The 11,625-nt window shown below is 36.6% G+C and overlaps 1 protein-coding gene across 1 annotated transcript in view; it reads left to right on the forward strand.

Annotated features, from left to right (window-relative positions):
* The first annotated feature begins 798 nt into the window (after positions 1-798).
* LOC107666867 (collagen alpha-1(II) chain) overlaps positions 799-11,625 on the forward strand; it is a 13,116-nt gene continuing 2,289 nt past the window's right edge. The window contains exons 1-20 of the mRNA XM_016458369.1: positions 799-966; positions 3,649-3,733; positions 3,838-3,906; positions 4,591-4,865; positions 4,966-5,019; positions 5,109-5,162; positions 5,251-5,304; positions 5,413-5,466; positions 5,613-5,666; positions 5,909-5,962; positions 7,732-7,785; positions 7,881-7,934; positions 8,056-8,100; positions 8,301-8,354; positions 8,460-8,513; positions 8,655-8,708; positions 10,878-10,949; positions 11,144-11,179; positions 11,291-11,335; positions 11,445-11,477. Of these exons, the coding sequence (XP_016313855.1) occupies positions 946-966; positions 3,649-3,733; positions 3,838-3,906; positions 4,591-4,865; positions 4,966-5,019; positions 5,109-5,162; positions 5,251-5,304; positions 5,413-5,466; positions 5,613-5,666; positions 5,909-5,962; positions 7,732-7,785; positions 7,881-7,934; positions 8,056-8,100; positions 8,301-8,354; positions 8,460-8,513; positions 8,655-8,708; positions 10,878-10,949; positions 11,144-11,179; positions 11,291-11,335; positions 11,445-11,477 (1,275 nt within the window). The 5' untranslated portion in view covers positions 799-945. The remainder of the gene's footprint in view (positions 967-3,648; positions 3,734-3,837; positions 3,907-4,590; positions 4,866-4,965; positions 5,020-5,108; positions 5,163-5,250; positions 5,305-5,412; positions 5,467-5,612; positions 5,667-5,908; positions 5,963-7,731; positions 7,786-7,880; positions 7,935-8,055; positions 8,101-8,300; positions 8,355-8,459; positions 8,514-8,654; positions 8,709-10,877; positions 10,950-11,143; positions 11,180-11,290; positions 11,336-11,444; positions 11,478-11,625) is intronic.

The raw sequence follows: 11,625 nt of genomic DNA on the forward strand, positions 1-11,625 counted from the left end.
TCAGCCATTACTCCAGTCTTTAGTTGTACTGCTTAATATTTGTTGTGGTAAACCCATGATAGTTTTTTTCCCCCTTTGATTAATAGAAAACTACTATGGAGTATGAAGTCTGTTCTTCTACTCTGAAGAACAGAATTTAATTGTAATATAAATCTTTAGTGACACTGTAAATGTCTTTCAATTTAATGCATCCTTGCTAAATAGACGTATCCATTATATTATTGGTAGCCTGTATGTCATATGCTAGTTCAAGGTGAGTGATGTATCTATATAATTAGGGAGAACTCTAATGTTTACTAAGTTTTTCCACACAGTTTTAACCTGATTTTTATTCAAACTCTAGCTGTTCGTTGGATATGTCCAGCCCTACCCTCTATTGCTAAGAGAGAGAAGAACCACCTAAAATGGATTTTGAGAAATCTGTTACATCAATGGCACATTTTTCCAAGGTCAAAAGGTCGTTAAATATCACAAAGCTTACAATTCAGGTTTTCCTTTAGGCTTTACTAATTGTAGTAGTGAACCATGTATACTACAGAAAAATGAATTATAATTGAATATTTTTCAATAAAAATATTGTTTTGAGTAAAGAACAGTGACTTATATTTGATAGGAATATTATTTTTGCAGTGCCTTTATTCTTCATTACTCTCAGTCCAGTGGAGGAGTGTGTTTGTTTGGTGAAGGCTCAGGTATTTCTCACCCAGTTGAGGAGAGGAGGGAGCCTGGGAGATTCTGGTGAGGGACCAGGAGGTCTGTTCATCTGTCTCGGCACAGGGGGACCAGCATCGCATACAAGGAGGGAGAATGCTTTGAGGACCACTGCAGCCCCACATTGAAGCAGTGCTGCCTGTGTTCTCACAGACTCCCTGATTGTGTTGATTCAAGGGCTCAGAGCTGTGTGTCCGAACAGCGCCTGGAAACCTGAGCAGGAGGCTGCTGGCCATGGGTGCCTTCAAGGTGAAGGTAAGATGCAGGATGGGTAACTCAAATTTAAGGGGAATTCAGAAGGGAATTATATTCATATATGCAAAGCAGGAATCAAATCAACTTTGTGTAGTTTCTCAGACGGTTTGCATTGGTCATGTACAGTGTTGTCAGTTTCATATGGGTTAAGTTGTCTTCTTACAAAAAGCAAACAAATTGTGAGTCGCTGAGGAGAATTCGATTATGTTTTCAACCAATGAACTGTTAATCTTAAACATTTTATGTTTGTTGTTAGGCATGATGTGCTTACTATTTTTATGTAAGACTGTCAAATGGTACCACATGCATAGTAAAGTTATTACCAGTTACAAAAGTAGTTTGACATGTTTTATGGGGGCCTTTAATGACCTGTTATTTTTGTTACTTGGCCTAAAAGACCAGTATAAATCATGTTACATAAATACACTTTTTTGATTGGGTTTATGTAATTACTTTATTAGGCACTTGTAAAAAATCTCACATTTGGGTTAAACTAGCCAGATTTTAGTACAATAATAATTTACAAGAGCCCCTAAAGGCCAGTTCCAGATTTGAAGCTGGTGGAGATTATGGAAATATGTGCATTGCTCATGCTGCACCTCAGTGCCCCAGAGGACCTGTGGGTTGGTGAGGACACAATGCTTTGGTTGTATGAGATATTAGTTCCGCCCCCTACCCTCCTTAGGTTGTGGAGAATTAGAAGAAATATGACTGATATACAAGCTGTTAAGATATGGCTTTCTTTGTGTTTCATTGGTCTTTGTCTTCCTTATGGACTGTTTCTACTGTAAACTGTAATACCTACTATAAACTGTTATACTGTTTCTGTTACTTAAGTTGACCATTAATATGTCATGGAGATATCCACTTAAAATAGTCCTGCAGTGCAGCAAATGCATTTTCGAACGAACAAATATTCCATTTAGTCCCTTGGCTAATGTGAGCTCATATGAATTGTATATAAATACCATTCAAAAGTTTTTAAAATAAGTATCTTATGTTCACCAGGGCTGCATTTATCTAATCAAAAATACAGTAATATATTTCTTTTAAAATTATTAAATTATTATAACTTAAAATAACTGTTTGCTACTTAAATATATTTTTGGTGATCAAGAAATATTTCTTATTAATATGACAGTTGAAAACAGTTGTGCTAATCTCTCTCTCTCTCAGAACAGCATTTAACAAAAATGAATTTGCAGCAAAAGAATTCATTTGTAGCATTATAAATGTATTTACTGGCATGTTTGGTCTATTAAATGTGAAACTTACTGACCCTAAACTTTTAAAAGGTAGTGTATAATAACTATGCTAAAACTTTTACAATTTTTGCCTGTAACTTCATCTGAGATTGAACAAATGACCTGAAAAAAAGTCAGCTGACTTTTTACATAAGCATTTTGTATTTGTTGGAAAGGTTAAAGGTCACATGCTGTGTAAAGTGTACTGTGTGAACATTCAGTACTGTTGTCTCACAGAGAGAGAGGGAGATTTTACAAACTATTAAGGGTGAAAAGAAAACCAGCTTTCAGCAGTCTAGTCTGGAATGTGAGAGCAGCCTGAGAACTGTAATGCAGTGCAGCATTCAGATGCCCTGACTGAAATACCGCATTTACATGTATATTCTTGGTTGGCTATTTTACCAAACAAATTCAATTTAATACAAAGTGCACAAAGACATATCCCCATAAATAAATGCCAATTACCTTCAGCTAACAGTTGTACAGTCTTCAGCAGTGACAATACAGAACCCTATTGATACTGACAGATATAGTGTGTGATACAATTCTAGACAGCAGATTCATGTCTGTAATGTGAGGTGATTTTCTAGGGATTCCTGTACAAACTCCTCAGCAATGTGCAGCTCTGTTTAATAATGACCACTAGAGGGAAATCTACATCTACAAGCGCTTACTAAAATGACGCCATTTCCTGTTCATGTTTATTAGGGGGTTCATAAAGTTTCCCGCCTCGCATTTTTAATAAACCATTCTGTCAACATGATTTAATTACATTTTTACACATCACTGTGTGAAAAATCTATTATTTCTCCCATAGTAAAAAATAAGTTTATTGTAGCCTACTGATAACTGGTTTTGAAAATCTAGGCATATTCGATAAATTGGTCTTGATTTCTCTACATCATTCAAAGCTTTATTTATTTATTTTTATATAAGATAGAACATGTTCCATTACGTCAGTGACATTTGAGCTAATCACATGAGGAAGTGTGAAACAGGAAGAGGGTTAATTTAAGCACAGAGGCTTAAAAACACAGATCAGCTTCAATTACCTCATATTTATTTGTTCCAACAAAATAACAACTGAACAAGAAACTGAAGTAATGTAATATTTTTTTAAATCAACCTTATATTAAAATTACTTTTAACAAAGAGAAAAAAAACATTTGTAAATTAGGTGATAGTGGTAAGGGAAAAACCCAGTTTAAAGAAGGAACTGTTTGAGAAACCACATCATAAAGAGGAGACCCCTTGTTGGTGAAATAACAGCTAAAAATATTGTAAACAGATCTTCAGTATCGCTAATGAAGTTTGTGAATCCATTTACATTTACGTTTTTCTGAACTTTACCTGACCGATGTAGAGTTTCCACCATGACGTTACTGTAATAAGTTCCTCTGCGTGTGTTTGATGGTGTTTGTGTTTGTGCTGATGTCAGGTGTGGGCTGTGTCACTCAGCTCTGTGTTCCTGCTGTGTGTCTTGCCCTCTCAGGCCCAGCACTTTTATTCTGGTTTACAATCAGGTGAGACTATCACATGTCCAACATGTTTACATTTGTTAGATATGTATAATTGGCAAATAAAACATTTTTAATTAGCCTTTCCCCCCTCTCTTTTACAATCACAGGAGAAGAACACATGTATGAAGGCTCCTTAGTCGATCGATATGATGAACAATCTGGATACACTCACAGCGGTAACTAAGATATTACTGCTACTACTACTACTACTACTACTTTAAAAAAAAAGTTCAACCCTCTACTATTAGTGGAACATTAACTACTGTTGTTAAAATAAAGTGCAAATTAAAATTAAAATGCAAAAGTGCATAAGTGCAAATTAAAATGTGTGTGTATATCGTTTATATGTAAACGATAAGAGATGTTTTATAATTAGACAATTTGTGAATCTCAAAATTGTGCATCATTGTAGTATTTTTAGTACTATATTTAGTTTATGCTTAATGATATTAAAATATAATTAATTGTCTTTATACAATATAAATGTAATTAATTTAAAAGTAATATAATATATAAAGGTAAATAGCAATATAAAAAGTAATAAAATAAATATTTATATATTCAATTTTTTTTCTAATTTATTGATCATTTATATGATTTTGGACTTCAATAAACTCAGATATTTCTTCAAAGATTTACACATTTATACACATACATTTCTCTCTTTTATTTTATCTACTCTTGTGACACCGAACACTTTTTTGTTTTCTAAAATATTATATTTGTTATATTACAATACATTACATCATTTCCCAGATTTGTTTTTACATCTTTTAGACTGTTAGTCACCATGTCTTTTATATTAGTTTATCCAGTCAAGATCAGTGGGCACCTCTGTTTTTTTTTATCTGCTTCCTCAGTTGAGTATCCTGCAGAATCCAAACGCGGCAGTGAAGATGAGCACTCAGCATCCGGTTTTGACCCCTATGCACCTGCGGCCACTGTAGTCACCATGATCACTGAGGAAACTTACCCGTACAACACAGCCGTGGAGTCTTTTGATTACGCCAAAGAGGATAAAACCTTGATAACACAGGTCCCTTATGGAGGGGACGCTGAGCTGGGGCAGGAGGGACCCACCGAATGCGACTGTGAAGCAGGAGAGCCCGGATTTGGAGGCTTTGCTGGACCCAAGGTTGATTATTGCCATGCCTTCGAATTATGTCAAGTTTGCGTTCTTTTAAAGTTTAATGCATTCTTCAATTTGATTATTGCATTTTTATGCTTGCTCAAAGGGTTCTAAGGGTCTTCAAGGCAAACAGGGGTTTCCTGGGGTTCAAGGAAGGGAGGTATGAGCAAAGCATCGGATTTTAATGTTCATAGTGTTAAACAACCAATGAAAAAGTTCACAAGATCAAACTGACTGTTACTTTATTAGGGTTACAAAGGAACCAAAGGAGTGAGAGGAAGAGGAGGAGACACCGGCCCTGAGGTAGGTGACAGGAAACACTTGCACATCCTGTTCAGACTACCAGGACTTCACTTGTTCACCTTACTAACCTCACTTGCCTTCTGTTTAGGGCGTTTCTGGGCCTGATGGAGAGGATGGTGCATCTGGTTTCTCTGGTGCAATTGTGAGCCAAGAATTTTGGAAAACTTTACTATTACCTATATTATTTTGTGTTTAATAGCTAGTTCCTGGAAAAGTCTCTAATATGTATTTTTCTTGCTCTTTTTCATAGGGCCTTCCCGGGTTACCAGGGGACCCTGGTGAAACTGGCCAATCTGGATTAAAGGTAATGGTCTTACCAAGAAAACAAAACAAGGGTTGATCTTTGTTGTTGCAGAGCTATATGGTGTTATTTTATATGTGTATAAAGATTATCCAGAATTATATTCAGCTTGCATTTATAATTCATTATAATTTATTTGTGTCATGCAGGGTAATGTCGGAATCGAAGGCCCTCGTGGAGGAGTGGGTGTCACTGGAAAGACTGTGAGCAAAATAGCATCTTCAGTAACACATATCACCACCAGCATTTCCTCTCCACATTTCTTTGAATGTTTTTCATTCCCATTTCAGTCAATAAAATAGGTCACATACAGTAGCTCCATCTGATATTTCAAAGCAGCATCTGTACAGTCATGCTGACTCCTCTAGTTATAATAGATTCCTGGCAAAATTTCTGACTTGTCTATGAAATTCATCTGAGGTGCTATTTTTCTGACTGGCTACAGGGTCCTGTTGGTGCAAAAGGTAAAACTGGAAAACCAGGCGTTAAAGGTATTAAGGTAAGTTGCTTTACTCTACAAATGTTTACAATTGTTGTGTGGTGTACTTGCTGAAATGTAATGACCAGAAGGTTGCTGGTTTAAGGCCGGTCAACAGGTTTACTTACTTACTTACTTTAATTATTTAGCTAGCTAATTTGATCCCAATTTCAGCTACCAATAAAAGTCTACAGATGTCAACATTGTGCCCTTGAGCAAGACGCTTAACCTAGTGTTTGCCTCCAAGGGGACTGTCCCTTCAATAAATTTCTGTTAAATGACTAAGCAAACACCTATATTTACATATAGACATTCACAGACATTCAAAAGAGAAGAAAAATAGATATCAATTATCTGCATAAATATCTGTGTTTTAATGTCAAATGCTTCCACATTCTGATTAAATGTCAGTGTCATGAGTTTCATTTCCCTTTGGCATATGACGGGGAGTTTTCTGTTCGTTTTGTTTGTCTGTTTCTATCGCTTCTGTTTCTTTTAATTAATAATATCATCTGTGATATGACCTTTCAAGTTGAGACAGCAGTGACCTGCAGTCTAATTATACATGTGCTTTTATGAACTACATTGCATTGAGAGATTATATGCCATGTCAAAGATTGAAATTATAGTGAAATTAATGGTTGAAATCAAACTTTGATGCTTGTTATCTCATAATTAGATTTTGAGACTTTAGCCTGGATTTCACAGAGAGGGTCACATATGCTATCATTAATTTTTGCTGGTTAGTTCACCCAAACATGAAATTCTGTCATCTTACTCACCCTTAAAGGGGTCATATAATGCTACATGCACTTTTACAAGTTGTTTAAACTTAAATGTGTGTTGGCAGTGTGTGTACACAACCACCCTAAAATGATACAAATCCACCCAGTGTTTTTTTGTTAATCTACTAAAATCTTTACAGTTTCTCAAATCAAGCCGATCTCAGATGCCTGTCTGTGTGATGGCAGCTCGGAAGAGAGAGGCAGGGGCAGCCAGTCGTTGTTTACTCCCGACATCTGAGCCGCTGAAGACGCAGTGGATTATGTTTGTTTTTGAAGGGAATGCGCCCTCGATCTACATAAATGCGTCTATATGTTCGCGCGAATCATTCGTGATCCAGCTTCACCTGCAGAAGAAGTGAGTGTAAGGTTTTTTTAACGAATCTTTGCAAATCGCCTTTCCTAATAATGTGCTAATTAGCAAGTTTCACGATGAATGCAGCTAAAGTACACAGTCTCTCTGAGAGCGGCTCGGAAGGGAGGGGCGGGGTCAGCAGAGCTCATTAACATTTAAAGGAAAATGCTACAAAAACGTCTTGATAAGGAGTTCCTTTTGCTGAACACAAAATAAGTTATTTTGTAGAACGTGGGTAACTGAACTGTTAATGGGTTGCCTTTGACTTCCATAGTATGGAAAAATATTACTATGGAAGATGGTTTGGTAGAAGAAAAAAAAATCATATAGGTTTGGAAACAACTTGAGGATGCATAAAGAATTTATATTTTTGGGTGAACTATCCCTTTAACTGAATTGCAAACAAGCTGAAAGTTATTAAAATGCTGGAGAAAACCCCATAGCTTACCAGTTACAGCACTTACATAGACTTTCTGTAATACATTCACAAAGAAATTAACCTAAATATTTATATTAAATGGTGATGTCCATCTTATTTGTCAGCTTCTCGTGTAACTGATAAATTTCCAGTTGAGTCTTAATTTGTCCAGACTTGTCTTGAAACTTTGAACTAAAAAAGAAAATTTCTGTGAAATCTCCCCATCTTTCAACAGGGTTCCATTGGCAAAACAGGAAAACAAGGTCCTGAGGGTCGACAGGGACAGAAGGTTGGCACTAAGGCTTACATACATAACTAATTATTAGTTTGACTTTTTTTTTTTACATCTGCTGCTGACTAAACCTTCATTTTCTGCATAATTAGGGTCAGACAGGAGCACCTGGATTCACAGGAGACCGTGGAGAGCAGGGTTACTTGGTGATAAAATCACTCAGAAATTTTCTTTTTCCATTTCTCTAACTCATATTGTACCATCAGCAGGAAAATCCCTTTAGTAATCTCACTATAATACTATCTTTTTCACCTACCGTGCTATCAGGGTTATTCAGGAGTTCCAGGAGATCGTGGGGTGACGGGACCGAAGGTCTGTTCTCATAAAATCACTTATCATGGTTAACAGTAACTAAAATTAAGTGACTGGCACAGTGGATCCCCCTTTACTCATAATGTTCTAGTGACACATAATATTTGACATAATTCCAATTAAAAGCTTTGCCTTGAATCAGCACTTGGTGACTAACTTATGGTAGGCAAATTTCTCTTTCTTTTTGCTTTCATCTTCAGGGTTCTAAAGGTACAGGTGGCTTGCCAGGAAGTGATGGGGAGCCGGGAGAGGATGTGAGTAACAAATTGTTTCTGATGCATATGTCATTATTCAGGGAAGAAAAAAGTACTGAAGTACTGTTTCTGGGTGGAAAAAATATTTTATAAAATATTTTCCAGGGTCCTCTGGGTGTTCCGGGAGTTGTGGGGGTGCCTGGGCCTTTTGGATCTAAGGTAAGAGAATATATATATATATATATATATGTATATGTGTGTGTGTGTGTGTGTGTTTACTATCAATTTCCAAGCGAAAACTGTTTCAAAGGAATTTTTTACTCAAAAGTTTATAAATTTACCTCTTCCTCTTTTCTGCAGGGTTTGAAAGGTGATCGTGGTGGGAGGGGGCGACCTGGAAGAGTAGGAACTGTGGTAAGCTGTGAATTTGGCCCTTTAGGGGGATATTATGTTACACTTCCTTATTATTTCAAATGTGAGTGACACACTTGTGATAGCATGTGAAGCCAAACAAGGTTGATCTGTTGACTGACATGACACCTTTTCGAGATCAAAACAAAAGCCATATTATTACTCTGTGGTAAATCAACATTTTGTTAGGTTGGAAGTCACCAGAAATTTTATACCAGATGTTTTGTTTGTTTTGTTTATAATATTCCAGAGGGGAATGTACCTAAATGTTGGGGGATTTACCAGACTGTAGCCAGACCCAAGACTGAAAGTGAAACTACAACTTCTATTTATACCTACGGCAGTTTCACTACATTTAACCTGTTTCCTGAAACAGCAGTGTAGATCAATTACTTATCAGATTACTTGGATTTTCCCTTCATTTTCCCCCTATAGGAAATTATACTGTACTATACCATGCATAGCATAGTATAACCATAGCATAAACAAGTAGTTTAGTCTAAACTATAAAAGGCGATATAAAAGTTTATTCATTTAAATGGGACAAACACTTAAATACTTGAAGGGCACCTATTATGCAAAATTCATTTTTACATGTTGTTTGAACATAAATGTGTGTTGGCAGTTTGTGTACACAACCACCCTATAATGATAAAAATTCACCCGCTCCTTTTAATCCCCAAAAATCATAAGCAGTGTCTCAGAACAAGTCGTTCACAAAATCTGTCAAATGTGTCACATTTTACAGGCTCCGCCCACAACAGTTGACGGACACTGCCATATTAGCAGAGACCCCACCCTGAGTGAGCCACACACAACCCGCCATGTTTATCTTCAAGCTAGAGTGTTTAAAAGCAACATTCAAATAAGAGTGATTTTCTGTTTTTTTTTTATTTTATTGTTTGACCCATGTTAACAGCGTAGACAGCAGTTATAGATACTGTATATTACGCTGCTGTCACTTAATACACAGATCTAATATAAACATGCAATTTCTTTCCCAGCTGTTTAACTTCAAACACAACCGTGTTATTGTAACGTGTGTGTGTTTTTAACATAAACTTGTGAGTATTTGACAGTTTAAAGGGATAGTTCACCCAAAAATGAAAATTATGTCATTAATTACTCACCCTCATGTCGTTCCAAACCTGTAAGACCTTCGTTCATCTTCAGAACACAAATTAAGATATTTTTGATGAATTCCGAGAGCTCTCAGACCCTCCCATAGACAGCAAGGATCCTTACACGATCAAGGTCCAGAAACATAGTAAGGACATGGTTAAAATAATCCATGTGACATCAGTGGTTCAACCGTAATTTTACAAAGCTATGAGAATACTTTTTGTGCGCAAAAATAACGACTTTATTCAACAATTCGTCTCCTCCGCGTCACCCTGGCGCCATTTTGGAGTATCATATACGTAAACAATGTATGCTGTTCAGTGTCAGCAGCACCGTACGCATACGTCGTTTACATAGTTTACGCTTTGATCTGAATGTGAACAACATATCCGCATACATACATTGTATACATTGTTTACGTATGTGATACTCTCCAAAATGGTGCATAAAAAGTATTCTCTTTTGTGAGTAATTAATGACAGAATTTTCATTTTTGGGTGAACTATCCCTTTGAGCGCAGATAAGACATGAAAGAGAACTTAGTTTAGTACTCACGTGACACGTGACGACATCTTTCTGTGCGCGTGTTTCGGATGTGTGCTCTCAGAAAACTGTGAATCAGATGTTTCAACTGATATGGCTTTAAAACTCATGATTTCAATGAGATAGACATAACAGATGTTTTTTTTTGGCAGAGTGTCTGAGGCACAGCCCTATTCTGGAAAAGGGAGCTGGGAGCAGCAACTAATTTGCATTTAAAGAGACATGCATGAAAGCAGTGTGTTTCTGCTTCTACTCAAAATAGGCATTTTCAAAATGATATAATAAATGATCTGTGAGTTATTTTGAGCTGAAACTTCACATACATATTCTGGGGACCCCTGAGACTTATATCTTGTAAAAATGGGCCTAATAGGTGCCCTTTAAAGCAGAACTGTTAACATTGTTTAATACTGCTTGTTTTGCAATATCAAGAACATCCACTTGGACATTTATTCCCTATTAAAAAGAGCAACAGATTTTATGTTTTATTTGACTTTTTTTTCATAGGGTCTACAAGGAGACAGTGGGGATGCAGGAGTTCCGGGAAAACCTGGACCAAAAGGCTTGCCTGGGCCAACAGTATGCAACTGATTTTAGTCTGAATGATGAATCGATTAATTAATCAAATACTTTGTTTCACTCCTTGTTTATTTTAATTGATTTATTAATCAAATGTTGATTGTCTAATTGATGACACAATTGAAATGATACTGGAATAGAACAGTGTTTTGTTTTTTTTATCCAAAATGATGATACAATGTTCTGATCTATAGGGTGCCAAAGGAGAAACAGGACCAGATGGTGAAAAGGTGATATCAAAAGCACATAATATCAGTACAATATTAGCCACAAACATTTGTGTAGGCATTACATAAAACAATTCTATCACCTATGAATTATTTTTTTCATGACTCTCCCAGGGGGCAGTAGGGCGAAAAGGAGGGAAGGGTGTTAAAGGAGATAAGGTACGGCTGCTAGAATCTGAACTAGCCATCACAGTTTCTCTTCCTCTTTCCATTACACTAGCCACAGTTTTTATTTTAACCACAGTTTCGTCATCATTTCACTTCACAGGGAGGTGCTGGATCTCGTGGTGACAAAGGGCAGGTTAGTCTCACTGATGAGGTTTAACAATATTTTACGTCAGTGTGGCACAGCGGTAGTCCATGAGCTCATGACGTAGAACGACGCAGGTTTGACTCTGGACTACACAGTTTCCTCATTTCATCCTCAATCACTCTATTACTTGTCTTCA

Source organism: Sinocyclocheilus anshuiensis, unplaced genomic scaffold (assembly GCF_001515605.1).
Source record: "Sinocyclocheilus anshuiensis isolate Anshui unplaced genomic scaffold, SAMN03320099.WGS_v1.1 scaffold267, whole genome shotgun sequence".
In the NCBI taxonomy this organism is placed as follows: domain Eukaryota; kingdom Metazoa; phylum Chordata; class Actinopteri; order Cypriniformes; family Cyprinidae; genus Sinocyclocheilus; species Sinocyclocheilus anshuiensis.